Source organism: Electrophorus electricus, chromosome 20 (genome assembly GCF_013358815.1).
Source record: "Electrophorus electricus isolate fEleEle1 chromosome 20, fEleEle1.pri, whole genome shotgun sequence".
Taxonomy (NCBI): domain Eukaryota; kingdom Metazoa; phylum Chordata; class Actinopteri; order Gymnotiformes; family Gymnotidae; genus Electrophorus; species Electrophorus electricus.
In genome coordinates, this window is record NC_049554.1 from 12,037,376 (window position 1) to 12,056,151 (window position 18,776).

Below are 18,776 nucleotides of genomic sequence, written 5' to 3' on the forward strand. Positions count from 1 at the left end.
TATATATATATATATATATGTGTGTGTGTGTGTGTGTGTGTGTGTGTGTGTGTGTGTGTGTGTGTGTGTGTTTTCCTCATCACTCATCCTGTACCTTGAGAAGTGTTAAGACAGCTAAAATGAAACATCTAAATCCTCTAAGTGTATAAAATTAGATAGATAGATAGATAGATAGATAGATAGATAGATTGATTGATTGATTGATTGATTGATTGATGATTGATTGATTCCTACTAGTTACAGCAAATTTACAGTCACAGACAAAAATACATAAAGCTACGAAGACTAATCAATAAATTAAATTAGCCCAGTGCACATAGATGTCTGGTTTCCATTATAACGGGTCACCTTTATTGCATAATATTTAGATTTTCTTATCTAAATATCTAAGATTTTCTTTGTTATTACTTTCGCAAATTCATTGGGATGTATTAATCTTCCTTGCCTGAAGGGACTAATTTATTCAAGATTCTTTTTAACTTATACAAATATGTCACTTCCGCCTGGAACCATTCGCCATTTTGAACAGGCTTGGCTCTGGTAGCTAGCTATGAGGAATGGTCTAGAAAAGAAAAACTATTCTGGCTGCTAGTTTCAACCATTGTAGTATCCAAATTGATAGTGTCGCACGATCTATTTGCCATGTAAATCCAATAGACACTAAAGACAACCCTGAAGATTAGAAAATTTCGCTGATGACACATGGTGCGGACCCCCAAGATGAGTTGCAAAGATCCACCGGCAGCCGAGCCAAACCGAAGGGCAACCGCAGCATCTGTTTGGGCCGAATAAATAGTTTGTTTTCTCTCTTACTGCCCCGGTTACTTCGCTAAGGAGAAACGTGGTGAAGAAATAAGGTAGTTTTTTTAGGGTTTGTCGCCATGTTCAGTTCTTGGCGTTGGCTACATAGCTAGCTAGCTGACTGAACATCAAACAATCCACAGCTAACGTCTCGTTTTTGTTAGCTAGCTAGTTAGCCAACTAGCTAGTTAAATAAACTAGATTAAAGATGAAATGAACCTTTATGTTGGTGATTTCTTAGTAACAATTACGTAAGATTTAAGATGATTAATTTTTTCATAATTTATGAGAGAACGTAGATTATTGTGTGGGTTTTTTTTAAAGCCACTTGATCCAGGGCCTGGTATTGACGGGCTGGCCTGCATTGTCTCTAACGTTAGCTAGTTATCTTAGTTTAGCTACATTCATTTGAGTAGCTACTAGTTAACTTGCATCCGGCTCCTCATTAATGTAGTCCGCTAACTATCCAAAAGTGGTGTGTAAGAAGCAACATTGTGGCAAGATTGTGTATATAGTTTACAGAAACGATACGGATATGGTTCTCGCAGTGTATATAATCGATTTTTCTAATTATTTTCTTCCCTGCCCGTGCAAACGAACTTTTGTCCGTAACCAGATGTTGCAACTGTGAATTAAAGGTTTCGACTCTATAAACCGACGTTTTTCTTTAGTCCTTTATTTTTGTCTTTAATTGTTGTGAGGATCATTAGCTAACTTTGTAGCTTTGCCTCGTTTTAAAATAAGTATCCCACTGCTATCAACAGCTTTTTCTTTGGCAGAAAGGTTAATGTTTCTCCCTCTTTGTAATAGGCGAGATGTTTCAGCTTCCTGTGAACAACCTTACCCGGCTAAGAAAAGCTAGGAAAAAGGTTAAGAGGCTGTTAAGTGACATCGGCCTGGACTACTGCAAGGAACATGTAGAGGTAACTTAACAAATAAAAAGCTTAAAGATCCTGTCCTGAATTAACATTTCTTAGTAAATCTTGAAGTAACTAATGAAGTTGTATCTTGAGGTTATAGGTAAGTGCGATTACTGCCATATAGAAGTTTTTCAGTATAAAATTACTCTCTCTAATTATAATAGGATTAACCCTGTATAAATCTTTTAAGTATGATAAGGGTAATGCCTTGTATATCTTTCAAGTATGTTAGGGTTGACTCTATATTTTTAAGTAGCTAAATTTAATTTCAGTCTCATAGATTCAAAAACTGGAGGTCAGAGTCGAACCTGGGGTGGTTACAGGGCAGTATGGTTGATCGGAACAAATCAATAAGTGCATTTTTGTGTTTATGCAGTGAGGTGTGTATGAACATTCCAGTGCAAGATAAAAAAAAAGATCCTGTCCTTTTACATATAAATTGGTGTATTTTAATAGGGGCCTGGCAGGTGTGCCTGCAGGAAGTATAATCCACCTTCACTATTCTGACTTTTTGATAATCCATCCTTCATTGTTTGTCTTTATTTACTTCTATTCTCATTCAGGATTACAAAGAGTTTGGCCCTGATGAGTTCTATACAAAACATTTTTACCTTGATGTATGTTTATGGGATCCATCCTGGACAAAGTCACAGGTAAGCCATTTTCATACATGGAATTTGCACTGTTCAGCAGTGGTTTCCTCGGGCTGATGTTCTCCTCCTGATGTGTTCCAGGACTACAGAACAAAGCAGTTTTGCTGCTCCGACTGCCCCTTTGCCTCCAAGTACTTCTCAGCGTACAAGAACCACTTTCGCAATGTACACAGAGAGGATTTTGAGAATCGCATCCTGCTCAACTGTTCCTATTGTATGTATAGTGGGAACAAGAGGACATTGGAGACCCATGTCAGGCTCTTCCACATGCCACACAACGTGGTGCGACAGGGCATCGCTAGCCCTCACGGAGCCCCGGTGGGTGTTCGAGATGGTATACGCATAGAAAAGCCTATGCTGAATGACAGGAAAGAGCTGCCAGTATACTACTGCAAGAAGTGCACCTATCGGGACAGACTGTACAACGTAGTGCGCAGGCATATCTACAGGGAACACTTCCAGCATGTGGCCACACCTTATGTAGCTAAAAACTCAGAGAAGCAGGAAAACAGTGATGCAGCCCCGGTCAATAGTCATGGCATCCACTGTAAGAGCTGTCTCTTTGTCCCGCGCTCATATGAGGCACTTGTGCAACATGTCATTGAGTTCCATGAACGTATTGGCCATCAAGTGACTGCCATGATTGGCCACACCAATGTTATAGTTGCCAGATCACAAGCCAACATAATTCAGAGGGGTGCCACAATCACCCCTGGCATACCTTCTCCCATGGCTCAACCAGTGAACCGCTTTAACATGCCCAAAGTGATGGGGTTGCCTGTGGGGAACCATTTTAAGCAGGGTGTCACAGGAAACTGTATATCTGGCCAGCCAGTACGCATTACACTACCTGACAAAGCTCTGATGTCTGGCTCTGGCTCCCAGTCACATACAGGAAAACACCTGGGTGGCTTTGGTGTGACAGCTTCTCATGGTAATGCCTCTTTCTCTCCATCAATGAAGTCCCTACCTCTCTCTTCAGTGCATACTGCTACTGCCACGTTGACCTCACTGCAGGCTAAGAAGGCTTCAGCCAATGCCCTGAACACCTCACAAACGCAGAAGTGGAAGATTTGCACCATCTGCAATGAACTGTTCCCTGAAAATTCATATAGTGCTCACTTTGAAAAGGAACACCAGGCAGAAAAGGTGCGCGCTATGGCAAAGTACATAATGAAGATCCACAATTTCACAAGCAAGTGTCTGTATTGTAACCGCTACCTGCCGAGTGACTCCCTTCTAAACCACATGCTGGTACATGGACTGACTTGTCCACAGTGTCATTCCACATTTTATGAGGTTGAAAAAATTGTATCACACAAGCGACAAGCCCACCCAAATGAGCCAGGGGACCCACCCACTGGCTCCCCACTGACCTTTGATCTCACGCTTCAGCAAGGTAGTCCTAAGAATGTGCAGCTTATAGTTACCACCTATAACATGAAAGAAACACCTGAGTCATCATCCACATCTGCACAGCCACCCAACAGTGCAGTAGCCAGGCCTACAACAATGCCAGGAAAAGTGCTGGAAAAAAACATTGAATCTCAGATGAGGAATGCATCCCAGAATGCACTACCTCAGAAGAAGGAAGTAGGAAAGACCCTTTGCCCACTCTGCTTCACCATCCTTAAGGGCCCCATCTCCGACGCGTTGGCACATCACCTCAGAGACCGGCACCAGGTCCTTCAGACTCTGCACCCAGTGGAGAAAAAGCTCACCTACAAGTGCATCCACTGTCTGGGTGTGTACACCAGTAACATGACTGCTTCCACGATCACACTTCACCTGGTGCACTGCCGAGGGGTGGGGCAATCTCCTAAGGGTCACTGCAGTAAGTCCATCTCGACTTCACTGCATTCAGCAGGAACGGGCGCTCTCAAGCGAGAGCTGGTAGCCCCAGATGCATCTGACCCTAAGAGAAGGAAGATGGTAGACCAAAGCAGATATTATCCCACAGTGTTTGTGGAGAAGCCAGAAGAGCCTGTTGTCCTTGTCTTGGACCCCAAAGGCCATGCTGACGAGTCTTATGAGGAGAGGAAGGCTTTCCTCACAGCCTATTTCAACCAGCGCCCCTATCCGTCGCAACGGGAGGTAGAGAAACTTGCTGCAAGCCTCTGGCTGTGGAAGTCCGATGTCTCGAGTCATTTTGCCAACCGGCGGCGGTCATGTGAACGGGATTTTGTTACTCGCAAACCAGTAGTGTTACTAGGCTTTAACATGCAAGCAGTGAACAAGTTCAAGCATGACATGAACTTTGACCCGGAGTGGCTGTTCATTGTCAACAATGAGGAGAAAAGTGGAATCTCAAGAACCTCAAAAATGAAGCTGAAGGCTCCTGTTGGTTTTTCTGCTGAGGAGGACACCAAAGCTCTCCAATTTAGGAGCATGAGACAGGCTCTAAACACTGGATATAGTAGTCAAAGCAACTGTGCCTTCAAACCAAGCCCTGGGACTTCTTCGGATCCCATTGCTATTGATTCCGATAGTGAATCGGACCAGGATGTGGTGTTCATCGATAACATGAAACACAAAACTCAACAAGCAGCTACATTTCGGCCTTCAGTGGTTCAGACAAAAGGGACCATGCTAAGGGAGAGCTTCCTGTATGAGCAGGGTGGGAGCGCCAGAGCAGCAGCAAAGAGTCTGGATGTGTCTGTATGTGGCTCCAGTCCTGAAGAAGCAACATGGTCAGGCAGCATGTCCCCTGACGAGAGCCACTACAGACCAGCTGGACGGTTTGAGGAGAAAGGGAAAGAGGTGGGGTTGCTGGGTAGATGATGGCATGTGGTCAGTCTTCCAACCCCAGTATGTAAAATCCATTGAGTCTTAGATCAGACCCCTTACCTCAAACTGATTTCAAACGTGATGAGACTGAAACCATACAAAACCGAACAGTGGTACAAGCTCAGTGATGGAACTGTTTACTGTCAAGTTGTCTGCTTTGAATAAGCAGAACGAAAAAACCCACATACTGTATGATTTGTCTTCACCCATAAGATCGTTGGTGACTTTTTTTTGTTTTTTGTTTTTTACTACACTGCCCTCTGTATTTAATCACACACATTTGATGGAATTGTAACAAAACTGATAGAAGGTCTGTTTCTTTTTCTCTCTGATCAAATAAAATTGACATTGTAATTCACTATAAAGAGCTCTGATTTATTATTATTATTAAAGTCACCAGATTTAATTTTCATACTTCTAAAAGGAAGTTTTCTTTGTGAGCTTAATGCCCATTTTATAGCCATTTTAGTAGTTTCTAGCTATAGAGCTTGTCCTAGCAATTTGTTACTGGATCATGTCTCAGATTTGGCAGTTTTGATAATCTAAACCATGGTCTACTTCAGTTCATTGTGAAGTTGATCCCCTCCCCCCCCCCCCCAAACAAGTGCCAGAAAATTCATTTGAGCTTCCTCACAGTAATGCAGAACCAATGTGTTTTTCGGGATCTGAATAAAGGTAACTCAGTTTTTGAGTTACATCTCAAGAGTTTCTTTCTGTGTTTCAGTTAAAGTATTGAAGTAGCTTGCTTTCAGTTATCACTGTTGAAAGTTTTGACATATGCAGTCTTTAAAAAGAAGTTTGCTTAATGGGATTGCAATTAAGGACATTCACGCATCTGATTATGGACCACTGAACAGGTGCTTTCACCATTTTAACGACTTGACCATTGTGCTTGCTTTATTTCACCATTAGATGGAACTGTCTGCAAATGTTGAAAAATCGAAAGCGATTAATATTTTTAAAAGAAAACCTGTGTAGGGAGTCAGCATCTCTTGCTTTAACAAGAAACTATATTTCTTGAAATTATCCTAACAGATTGAAACAATCTGAAATTAGAGTACTTCTATCCCTGAAAGAATTAAACCTACTGCCATTGTTCTGTAGGTGATGTCAGAATTATCACAAAAGGGTAAATAATCCCTTGAAATTTTAAATTAAAATATTTCATATGGAAATGATTAAACAAAACTGTTTAGATCTTTTAAGGTGCAACCCACAATGTTAATGATTTTTTGGATTTATGTTAGATTTTATGCAAATTTATTTCTCCTTTTTCTACCTGCTCATATAATGTGTGTGCTCTATGGTAGCGTATATCTTGCTTCGCTATGACTGAAGTCGCTTCATTGTTCTGTTTTTGTACACTGCTATATAAAAATGAAAAAACGCACTGGTTCGGTGCTGTAGCATTCAGGCTAAGATTAATATGGAGGCAGTTAAGCCAGAGGGGTGCTAACGGATGACTTCTAAAAGCTTGCTGGGCTGATTCTGTGGTTGCTAATCTCTTAGTGTCATTTGGTGCCATTTCCCCAGTGCATAGCTAGCCGTCCCAGCAGATAAACCCAGTCAGGAAGAAAACAAAAAATAGAAACCCACCTGCCACTCAGCTATTTCACCAAACAAGTTTCTTACATTAACTCCCCCTCACTTTAAACCTGAAGGTTTTCAAGTTGTAAATGTTTGTTGGTTATTTGTTTTGCATACTGGATTCTGTAGATAAAAAGATTATTAATGATGCTTCTTGATATTGTATTTTTCTTAAAATGTTATAATAGTTCATACAATATAATAATAGAATAGTTTCTTAAAGTATCAGAATGAATTGATGATAAAATATGAAATGCAAGAGATTTATTTTCATTCTGGTCCTTATGAAGCACAGCAAGATCATTAAAACACAGGGAAGAAAGGAACCAGACCATCAAAGCATCAAATTATCGATGAATAATGCACAGAATAATGTACATTATTAAAAATGCACAGGAAACAAATAAGCAACAAATTTAGAGTAGAACAACTGCGTCACTGCTGAAGATGAAATTTTCTAAAAGGAAGCACAAAAAAAAGTTGCCTGGTCATGCTTGAGGACGGTTTCATACTGAAAGTGTTGAAGTGAGTTTTAGTAAGGTTTGGTGGAATAATGCACAGAACACAAGCATGATAACTAAAAATAAATAAATAAATCTACGTAATTGTAAAAAAAAGAAAAGAAAAAGATATCTGATGAGTAACTTGACCTTATAAGCTTTAGTCAATCTAAGAAATTTTAAAGATTTCAGCAGTTTGTCCCACAATTTCAGCAGTGTAAAGAAAAAAAATACACTCATCATGAACCTGTAAAAGATAAATCAGCAGCTCTGTTATTAAAAGTTTGGTTTTTTTATTTAAAAAGCCTTGCATGTAATGATTCCTGTGTCCTTACTAACTGGAACTCTAACTCGCTTCTCAAGCCAGATCAAATCAGAATGTACATAAAGCCTATACTAAGTGTTTTGTGCTGCTTGTACTTGCTCTTCAAAAGTAGTTTTTTTTTTTTAATCTAATTTACACAACTTTCTCATTAGTCCAGATTTAGTTAAACAGCTAAGATGAGTTTGGTTCTTTAGTTTTGTACTTGAGCTACAAAACAAACATTGCCAATAAGTAAAGGAAGTTCATACCTTCTAGTTAGCATCGTGCAAACTGCATGCTGAGGTCATTACACTTGCCTCAAACTATATCGAGGTAAGTAAAGCCAAATATTCTTGCTTATCTTCTAATACTGTATGTGAATTATCTAAAAAAATGGACAAAACTACCTTTTAATAGCTAAAAAGCAGGTAGCAAAAATGTCTTAAAGATGGGATTTTGTCTGTACTTTTGTCCATTTTTATACCTTAAACTTAACCAATCTAAAAAAAATTGATTTTTTATTATTATTTTTTTTTGCAAACCTATCTTTTAATTAATCTGATTTTCCATACCATGCTTTCACTGTTCATTTAACAACCAGTATTTTCAGTTTCCATCAATGAAACAATTAATTTTAATCTAAAAATGTTAAGATTTTCATGGTGTGGTGAAAATGTATTATCTATTAACCAAAACTAAAAATATTTGCACGCCTTATTTTTATGAGATACAAAAACAATTAACACAAATAAGATGCTGTTTTATCATTGATGTAGAAAAGAAATGGCATGGGACCTAAAACACTTCCCTGCAGAACACCAAAGTTTACTAATCTTGCTTTGGAATAAACATTCACCAGCTGAGTTTGTCATTAACTTATGTTCTAGGACACTGATTCTCGGTGACTTGATGTAGTTCTAGTACATGCACCTTGGACAGCTTGGACAGAGGTTTTAGATTTAGGTCTGAGTAGAAAAACTGAGTCACTACCGGAGGTGAAGTTTTCTAAAAGGAAGCATGAAAACAAAAGTTGCCTGCTCATGCTTATTTCATTCTGAAAGTGTGCTGAAGTGAGAATTAGCAAGGGGTTGGGTGGCATCTCCAGATGTTCTATATGTGACTCTAGGAGCTCTCAGAGTTTGAAGAAAATGGGGCCTCTATGTATGGGTTGTGTTCATATGTGAGCACCAGCCAAGCATGTCCAAAATGACCTAGTATACAAAACTATGCAAAAGATCATTTATATCTGGGTTTAGTTCATAATGTATATGGGAAGTAATTTGCTTTGTGGCTTTTTAAGGGCATACAGCAGGTGTCTGCTCGGGTGTCATGTTTGTTTTTGTTTTTTGTCTTGTGCGGCTCATTGGGTAAAAATCTATTAGGCGTGTAAAGGTTCCTGACCCAAATTGTCCTTTTGAGAATCCTTTTTGGGTTTTTTTTGCTCTCATGTACGTTTTTGTGAAAATGTAAATTAGAAATAACACATCAAATTAGACAGACTGAATATGCATGGGACTTGACAGTAGCTATCCCCTGAGGTGAGTAGTGAGACTGCTGCTGGTGTTATCTGTGCTGCAACAACCTCAGCAAAATGCACCCGTTCACACAGCTGCTTTGGGTTCCAGAAGACTCAGTTTAGCACCAGTGTTTAAAGCATTTATTATCCATTTAGCATCAATTCATTATTTTTTCTTTTTGAAATCTTTCACAAGTATTCACTGCACCTGCATCCATACGTGCCTTGTGGGGTATTATCCACATAGGCAAAACTGTTACTGTCAGAGTTTAAAATTAGTTCAGTGAATTATTTTCTTACTGCCAGCTTTATGGAAAGTGTTTAATTTGCATGTTGGTGTTCCAAAGGCTGTTGGTCTGTCAAGCCCTTACACCTGTGGTGAACAGACAAAGGCAGCATTATAACTAAGCAGGCACCACTACAATGTCACTACAGTGGTCGGTAAACCACAACCTCTGAAACAGTTCTGAACATTTAAATACCATTTACACACTGCAAAAATTAACCTTTGACAGTCAGAGTTGTTTGTTAATTGACTCTTTTCAACCATGGCTACAATTTCAGGGTTTATCCTGCCAAAAATGAGAAGACAAAATGACCAAAGGATGTAACATTTAAAAATTTTATCACTGGAAGTGGACTTGAGTGACATTACAAAATACAATTCTGAATGGTTTATAGCAAATCTTTATAACACAGAGAACGCGTCTCAAAAATGGAAACTTTGTCATGAATATTTACATTTAAAGAGATATAAGAAAATATTTTTTTCACATCCGCTAATACCTTTGCCATTACTTCTGTCATTACATACAACAGAGGACAAAATAAGTTTTACAAAACAGCATGACAGGACATCCACCACCTGTCAGTCTGTTAATAAAAATGGCAACGCCTCCTTAACAGGATATTCACAGGAAAGCTTTTAAGCCTCAAGAGTGCATTAACACATGTGTACATGTCCAGAGGCAGGTCAACAGGAAGCTGCTGTCACACCAGTGTGTGGACGACCCCGGAGTTTGGGTGGTGGGGGTAGGACGTGGTGGGAGAGAATATATGGGGTCCAGAGCTGTAGGTGAGCAGTGATCCAGGGGGCAAGGGGTAAGGTGTCCCGTGTTCCTCTGGCAACACAGGGTGGCATACATCAGCATAAACGTCTGCTGCACCAGTTTTCTTGCCCTTCTTGTTCCTGTTGGATACTTTGCGGTTGCGGGTCTGTATGCCATCCTTCTTCATGGTCAGCGGTCTGTTCACCTGTGAGAGTATTCAGCTTTGGTCAGTTTGTAACAGTGAGGGATAAATGTAATTACTGCTATTCATCTAGGTTGGAGAGCGCAAGCCTGAGCTGCCTCACACACGGAAGAGTGAGAGCTCGCACTGACATTGTGCAGTTTGAAGTACAGGCCGCAGGCATTGCACACAGGCTCCCCACTGGCGTTGCGTCTCCACAGCGTGGTGGTGCTGGTCTGGCAGTTGGCGCATTGTGTTCCAGCACGCTTACTCACAATCTAACACACCAAAGGGACAGTTAAAGGTGGGCCTACTTAAACTGAAACACTTAAATCAGGTCAGTGCAGCATCACGCACCAGTCTTTTCTTCGGCCTGATCAGAGGTCTGTTCTGGCCATTCATCTTGTGGTACAGGCCACAAGCGTTGCAGAGGTAATGGCCTGTTCCATCCCGCCTCCACAGAGGGGTGGCAGTAGCACCGCAGTTCACACACTCACGAGCCTCTGTTGTGGAAGACCCACACAGGTAGTTATTCACCCCGAATCTCAGCATCCATCCCTGTCCTGCTTGCTGTAGTAAAACCTTTTAATAAACGTATGTTTTGACCGTTTACTACCAACACCAAAATGGAGAGGTCGTAGTAGACATTCTCATGACTCACCTGGTGGCGAGAGTTTTATTTTGCTGCGGAGTTTGGGTGAGTATGAGGCAGGTCCCATCCAGGCCCCAGGAGTGGAGTAGAGGCCAGCAGGACTGTAATCCTGCGGTGATGTCATGTACGAACTGAAGGGCCCCAGCATGTGTGAATGTGGAGATGTGTACAAACCACCAGCAGCGGGACTTAGATTAAGAAAGGCACCTCCAGCACCACCTATAGGACTGAGCCGCTCAGGCTTCAGGGCCTCCTGGAACCTGGGGTTTTCCTTTTCATTGCGGCCTGGGGAAGGGAAGCCATCCTTGGGGGAAGTGTAGGATGAGGTAGTGCTGGTGGGGTACAGGGGTGGAGAGGTGTGGGGGTGAAGTGGTGCTTTAGCGAAGGAGCTGGCTGGCCACCCTGCTGACTGGGTGCTGTAGGGGGAACTCAGGCCGTTCCCCCCTGAACTGTCCAGCCACTGGATATTACTCAGAAGCGATGGTGATGTGTAAACTTGCCGAACTGCAGTTAAACACAGGTAACTTATTAGCATGTTACACACATATGTCCTGAAATTAGTTTTGGTTTTTTTTAAGTTTACAATAATAATATAAATCAGTCTGCAGTTTATTTTTCGAAAATGTATTATAATAATAACAATAATATAAATGATTTTATAATATAAAACTATCCATCCACTTCAGATTCAAATCTGATTTGTATGACTGATTTGTATTGCAAGTATTATTCTTTTTAGATTCAAATCTTTGGTCAGGTGTCACCTGGGCTGTGTCTGAAGGCAGACGATGCTCTGCTCTGGCTGCTGGAAAAGTAGGATGAGAGGCTGGTGAAATCAGGATCAGGGCCACAGTAGAAGGACTCTCCCTCCTCCCCAGGTGCAAGAAGGCCCTGCTCAGCTGAGAAACCAGCCAGTGGGTCAGGGCCAATAAGACTGGGAGTGACCCACCGCGATGACTCGGGTGGCGCATTCTCCATGATTCACTTCGGTTTCTGCAATAGAGTCAGTGATGGTTTTCAGTGCTTTTGGACTCACTGTAACACGAGGGAGAATTCGTGTGCATGTTTTTTAAATGAAAGAATTAGCCGAATTGCGTAGCCCTGTGCTGCCCATTTGCAAATATGTTGTAGGTCCTTATGAGCAGAAATCAAAACTGATCTCCTGGAAAGCAGTTTTAAAGCAATTTCTGTATCATCAATTCGATTCAATTCCTTTGGTCATGCAGGATCTATTTTCACTTCATCTGATTTATAAAGATCAAATGCATGTATATGTTTAGATGTTTCATAACCAGTCAGAACTGATCATTTAATCCTGCTTTGAATATAAAATCTGTAGGTACATTAACACTGGTTAAGCTGGGATTGATGTCTGGATTTCAGCTGCATTTAAACCTGCAACCCATGTGCTCAGTAAGTGTTCAGAAATCCCATCTGTGACTTTATGTGTGTAATGTGATGTATTTTAAGACTAGAGCCCACAACTGGATACAGTTGCTTTTGACTAATTTTTTTCCCCCCATATTTTGGTACTAAGATCAATGTTAGTAGACAGACAGCTTCCCTTTAAAAGATCCTCATTTGCTTGTGGCTGAAAGTGAGTAGTAAAAATAACCCCAGTAGCCAAAACCTGTTACAAGCTGAAACCACAAGCAGTACGACAAGCAACATTCATTCTTTCAGTCTTAGACATTCTTGAATAGACTGGTGTACTGTACATTGCAATGTATTTTTAACCAAACAAAGCATTGTTTTGATATTTTATAATCCATTTACAGAAATTTTCAGATTCAATTTACACATTATCATGTCAATACAGTATTTGAAGGAATACTTATTTTGGTGCTCTAAACTATATTATCATTAATTCAGTTAAATCACCACTTCACAGCATTTACAAACACTTTCTGTGTATTGTGTCTGTCACTCAGGGCCCTAACTAACTCTCTCTCTCTCTCTCTCTCTCTCTCTCTCTCTCTCGCTCTCTCGCTCTCTCTCTCTCTCTTTATATATATATATATATATATATATATATATATATATATATATATATATATATATATATATATATATATATATATATATCTGTGATAGTGATAGTGTTTGAGAATAAGATTTGAATAAGCCATCATATATTATCTTATATTACACTCCAAAACCATAAAATGCACCATAACGCAAGTGATTAAGTGCACTGTGATAAAGAATCAGTGTCACAGTGTTTTCTTTTTCTTCCAGTTCAATATATAAAAATATGTACTTCACTGCAATTGCTTTTGGTCTTTTTTGTGCTGCTGCCCTCATGTGGTCAAGGTAGTTAAAACCTTCAAGATGTGTTCTGTTAATGTAACTGACTTTTATATGTAACTTTGTCTCTGTACCTCACACTTGAGAAGGAAATAACTTTGAAAATAATGCTTTGATTTACAACACTGAAACATTAACATGTGCATAGCTTTTATATTTGTCTTATTGATTTGGAATTTCAGAATAGGCCTTGCAAAGGTCTAAAATTAAGGTCTAATTTAAAACACAATTAACCAATAATAAGTTATGTGCATCACCAAGACACTCTCTGATTGGCTGAACAATCAAAATTATTCTCCTATTTTTTATTTTGAAATATCTGCTGTATATGTAATGAGTTGTATGAGGATGTACAGCTGCTTTTTAAACTGCTTGTACAGAACAGGACATACTGACAATAAAAACTCACCAGAAATTTTCATGAGGTAATAAAATATACTGTATTAAGAAAGTGGTAAAGGTACTGCAGATCACCAAAACAATATTTTATAATTTTACTCTAATAAACCAGCAATACTATTAATACTTGTAGGCTTCCTGGTGTCATTATCTGAATAGCTCTTTTTCATTAACAGTAATGAGAACTACATTATAGCTGAAAATTAAGTGTTTTCTAAATAAATAAATCCTAATAACATGTTTCTAAATAATGATTTATTAACTTTGGACAGAACAGCTCTTCATCAGTGTACTGTTCATTCAATTTGTAAATGAGAGTATGCTTTCTGAATACTACTGCATTAGTAATTAAACAGAACTTCAGGGCTATTCTTTTTTCATAAAGTTGTAGAGCAGAAAATGTCAAATGTAAAAAAAAAATCTGCTCGCTTTAATAAACTAATATAATAGAAACATGTGACAAATTATGTCTTTATTATGTAAAAATTACCTGATTGTGGAGCCTTATTAATAAAGTGTATTTTCCTTTACTGGCTCATGAGTCCACCAGAAAAATACATACAATTTGTGAACCACACAAAAATAAAAGTCTTTTGAAAATGGTAATAAAACGCATAGGCTGTAAGTATAAATATATGCAGATAATAAACATTTTTTAATTCTTATTTAAACCCACAGTCTGTGTGGGTGTATGGATGGAAGAGTTCTGTGAATAATTTGAGATATTATTTGAGATATTAACACATACACAAAATCTCAAAGTGAAATCTTAAAAAGTCACTTGATATCAGCACATTTGTTCAAACTTTTTTTTTTTACTACACTACCAAATTTCCACGAAATTTGTTTCATTGTCATGCTGGATGTCACAGGTAAATATGTCACACAATACAACTGAGAATGTGGAATACCACTCCTGAAATGTTAAGTATTTTCAGTTAAATAACTATAGATTTAAATATTCCATTTTCATACCCCATCTCCCACCCTCACAAAATAAGAAACTGCATACAAGAAAAGGTATTCCAGAAATGATAACTAGTTACTAAAACTAAAAGATCATTTATTTATGTATGTGAATTTTATGTACATTTTAAATTTTTATAATTAACTGTTTTTTATGAATAAGGATAATTATTCATATTTAACATGTTAGGATTAACTATGTGGTTTCAACAGAAAAGAAACAAAAAGCAAAGATATGACTTATATTTCACAAAGTTCACTCCAGCCAAATACTCATATTTATCTCTGGATGAGTTCCAAGCACAGTGAACAGAACTGGGTATGTGTATCACCAAAAAGCTCACTGACATTTATGTGTTCCTGCATGAAGTATCCATGCATGCTTATATTTGACATGTACACAGTGTTTGAAAGGTGTCATTCAGGTGTGTGATGCCACTTACCTGGCTGTACTGATTGTCTGGTTCCTCAGGTGAGTGCCTTAATCACAGTGACTGGAGGCCCAGCAGAAGGTCATGTGGTGCTACTGGCTAATGTGTCACTCTGCAAACTGATCGTCTCTCTGGCTTATCAGTCGTGTGCTCTGGGAGCAACTCACTTAGTTTGAAATTGAAGGGGACCAGTGGGTGGGGTTGGAGGGGCAGTTGTCAGGACACTCCCATTTATGGATTTGAATATTATATGGTGAATTTAGAACAGTGGCAAGTCCAACCACAGGACAGAGGCCATGTTGCATGAATAGTTTTGTTTAAACAGTTTTAGATTAATTCAGTTGTGGCTACGCACTTGTCCAGTAATAAAATTATGTTGATAAGTAAAACTATTTCTAGTTGAAATGCTTCGATTACACATATTTTCTTATTTTCATTTCTGAACTTGCATAGGAAATCTTGAATCCACAGTACCTGTGTAAATTCACATATACTCTAATCTAAAAATTCCATGCTCATTAATGAATGGCAAGACATACAAGGCCATGAAAAAGATGAACAAGAACATTTTGTGCAGAAATTATCATGAATTACAAACGATGTGACCACCATACATATACATATATGCACTAGAAAAAGAGCTTTAGATATGTTTTTCATTTGGTCTAAAAACATTTTTTTTTTAACATAATCCAAAATGAATCTGTGATGAGTTTAGCACATGTTCCAAGATAAAGTCATCTTTAAACTCTTCATTAAATACCTCCAACATTTTTTACACATCGCTATCAGGATGAACTATTATGGGAAAATTGCACATCAGGTAGCACTGCAAAGTAGTAGGACTTCAAAACTGGGGTTAAAGATGTCCCTAGTGCCATAACAAATCATACTTTAATAATACAGCAATTAAAATAGAAGATATATAATTCTGTATAGAGATAACAGCATATTAATGGCAGAAAAAAGCCCAACTGTTAAACTGTTAAACCTCAACAAGCACAGGCATGAAAAAGTTATTACTTTTTTACACACACACACACACACACACACACACACAAGCTCATTTAGGTCATACACATTTAAATTAATTTATTTTTAACCAAAACCAGACATACCAAAATGTGTATCAAAACAAATGAAAATGCAACAACAGTCTTAGGTGCAGCACTGAACTAAAATGCAAATTGGGTCCAACACTGCAATCATGGTAAGAGATACCAGAATGGCCTCCAATGGCCAGGCCACACATACCATGCACAGGATCCGTCATTTGGTAGTCAAAGCACTTCTAACTTTCCTCATCCATTGTTCATTTACCAGTTTTCAGGGATACCAGGATGGTGTTTTCTCAGTGTAGCTGGAATTTACTTGTGATGGCATTGCTGTGGATTAATGGTATCCTTTTTGAAATGGTGTATGCAGTGTGTTTATTGATCAGTGTTTTTGGATTTCATTTTCATCACAAATGACTATAGTGGTACACAGAATTTAATACCTCCTGTATGTATGAATTCATATAAAGATGACAAAAGGTTTTGTGAAGACCTGACTAGTGAGGGGGTGAGCAAAATAGACAGAGAGTAAAAAGAGTGAGTGAGTGAGTGAGTGTGTGAGTGAGTGAGTGAGTGAGAGTGAGTGAGTGCACTGGTGCAGGATTAGGGATGTGGCTCGTGGCTGCGTCTGTGTGAGCTGTGATAAGAGAATATCAAGATCAGTGTGGGAGGCTGGGGAATCACAAGGCCTGCCCCAGTATACACACTAAAACACAATTTCTCTCTCTCTCTCTCTCTTTCTCTCTCACTCACTCTCTCTCTCTCTCTCTCTCTCTCTCTCTCTCTCTCTCTCTCTCTCTCTCTCTCTCTCTAATTCACACATACACATACAGACACACGTGCTCATAGAAGAACAGTATAGTGTAAGCTCACACACACGCATCACTTTTCCTCCCCTTTTCTCCAAAACCTTTTTTACACACACACACACAGACACACTTGCATACACACTCTCAAACATAAATGTTGCTGAACAAACCGAAAATAGATGCGGTTTGCCAGGATGTGTTTACCATGTGGGTGAACTAAACACTTCCAGCATGCGCTTTGCTCTGGGTGACAGGACAGAGCGGGGGGGGGGGGGGGAAGAAAAGGGAGGGTGGTTGTGGTGGTGCTGCTGGCTCACTGAGATGGGGCCTCCAGTTCCAGGGAAAGCGGTTTCCATGAATGCCGAGTCTTATCTGTCCACCACACAGCCAGCTGAGCTGCACTGTGTTATGAGCGCACAACTCCATGTGCTTCGTCCTTGAGGCTTCTCTCCTTACACGCGCTTCTGCCATAGTCGTCTCATGCTTATTGCTTCTGTTGCAAATCTGCTACATGATCAAACCTGTTTAGATTGTTCTATGAGGTCAGTGGTGAGGAAGATACAGTGTAAATCCCTTCAACATGAACCAGTTCAGTCCAGTGGTTGAGCCTCTGAAATCAATTCTTTTCAGAAGGCCTTATCCCACAGATAAGTACAAGTGTATGCACAGAGAATATTCCTCATCTGTTTTCCAGAAGACATAAAAAGCTAAACTCTGTTAGTTTTAAAAAATATACACGGTAGTTCCTCTTATCAAACAAACAATTTTCCTCTTCCAGTGTTTATATATGCAAAATCTGTTCAGAAAGTGCATCTGTGTTTTCTGGAGAAGAAAAGTGGTTGATAAGCAGTGATGCAGACACTTTGGGTGGCTGTGCTGTGTTCTGTGAAGTAAAAGGTCTGGCTCACATTATTTTCAACTAAGAGGATGTTAACTAAACCCCAAAGCCACAGTTCCCTCAGGTACTCAGTGTGACTAAAAATCAGCATCTAAGTGTATCATGTATTTTTAACCTTTTCTGAGGTAGACTGGTGAAACTAGAAGACATAGATACCCTGGACACATTTTCTTGTCTTTCATCTGTTCCAGAGTGTTGGACCCAATTCTTACCAAAACACATGCTTTACAGTTTTGCCTTCCACACCCTTAACTGTCACAAAGCACAGACACTCCCCCCAGGAGCAGCGTGTAGGTCTAAGAACGAGGAAGACCAATTATTCAATATGATATTACTATATGATATTATATAATAATATAATGAAGAGTAATTAACATATTATTACTCTAATATATTCTATATATTATTAATTATATTATTACTCTCTCACAGGGTGATGATCTCTTTGATGGACAGGCATTCCACTGTAATTTGTATGTTTTGTTTCCTTTCATGCAACATTTATACTCAGGTCGAAGTACCTCTCCCACATCACAGCTCAGAGCATGAAAATCTTTTCATCATAACTTGACTGTAAAAGGTTTAAAAAGTACAATACTCAATGTTATTTATTTTTTATTTTTTTGCATTACATTATAAGATAATCACTACAGAACAGCAGAACTATCTCACATATATAATTGAGGTTGGTACTTAAAACCTAATCACACCTAATTAAACTACTTTATGGAGAAAAGCCCAATGATATCAGTTGTGGAATGCCCGGATATAGCCAGAGTGCTTCAACACCTCATTGTAACTAGTTCCTACAGAGAGAAGTATTAGAGCAGACTAAGAATGTGTCATCAAAACAACAGTACTGTCATTTTGTAAAAACATAAATACCCCTTAAAATATAACCAATGTATTAGGGGTTTTGGGATTTTTTGGCATTATCAAAGCAATTCTCATATATTTAGCA

The 18,776-nt window shown here is 39.0% G+C and overlaps 2 protein-coding genes across 2 annotated transcripts; one reads left to right on the forward strand and one right to left on the reverse strand.

Moving 5' to 3' along the window:
* Positions 1-534: 534 nt before the first annotated feature.
* On the forward strand, positions 535-5,519 carry adnpa (activity-dependent neuroprotector homeobox a). Its single transcript, XM_027001903.2, has 4 exons — positions 535-857; positions 1,612-1,724; positions 2,285-2,374; positions 2,456-5,519. The coding sequence occupies exons 2-4, from the start codon at positions 1,617-1,619 to the stop codon at positions 5,153-5,155; spliced, it is 2,898 nt and encodes a 965-aa protein (XP_026857704.2). The 5' UTR covers positions 535-857; positions 1,612-1,616; the 3' UTR covers positions 5,156-5,519.
* A 4,155-nt stretch (positions 5,520-9,674) lies between these two features.
* On the reverse strand, positions 9,675-15,195 carry gata1a (GATA binding protein 1a). The gene is made up of 6 exons (XM_027001875.2): positions 15,066-15,195; positions 11,715-11,943; positions 10,960-11,454; positions 10,656-10,801; positions 10,451-10,576; positions 9,675-10,322 (listed from the first exon to the last, which is right to left on the reverse strand). Exons 2-6 carry the CDS (start codon positions 11,926-11,928, stop codon positions 10,059-10,061), a joined length of 1,245 nt encoding a protein of 414 aa, XP_026857676.2. The 5' UTR covers positions 11,929-11,943; positions 15,066-15,195; the 3' UTR covers positions 9,675-10,058.
* Positions 15,196-18,776: the final 3,581 nt, after the last annotated feature.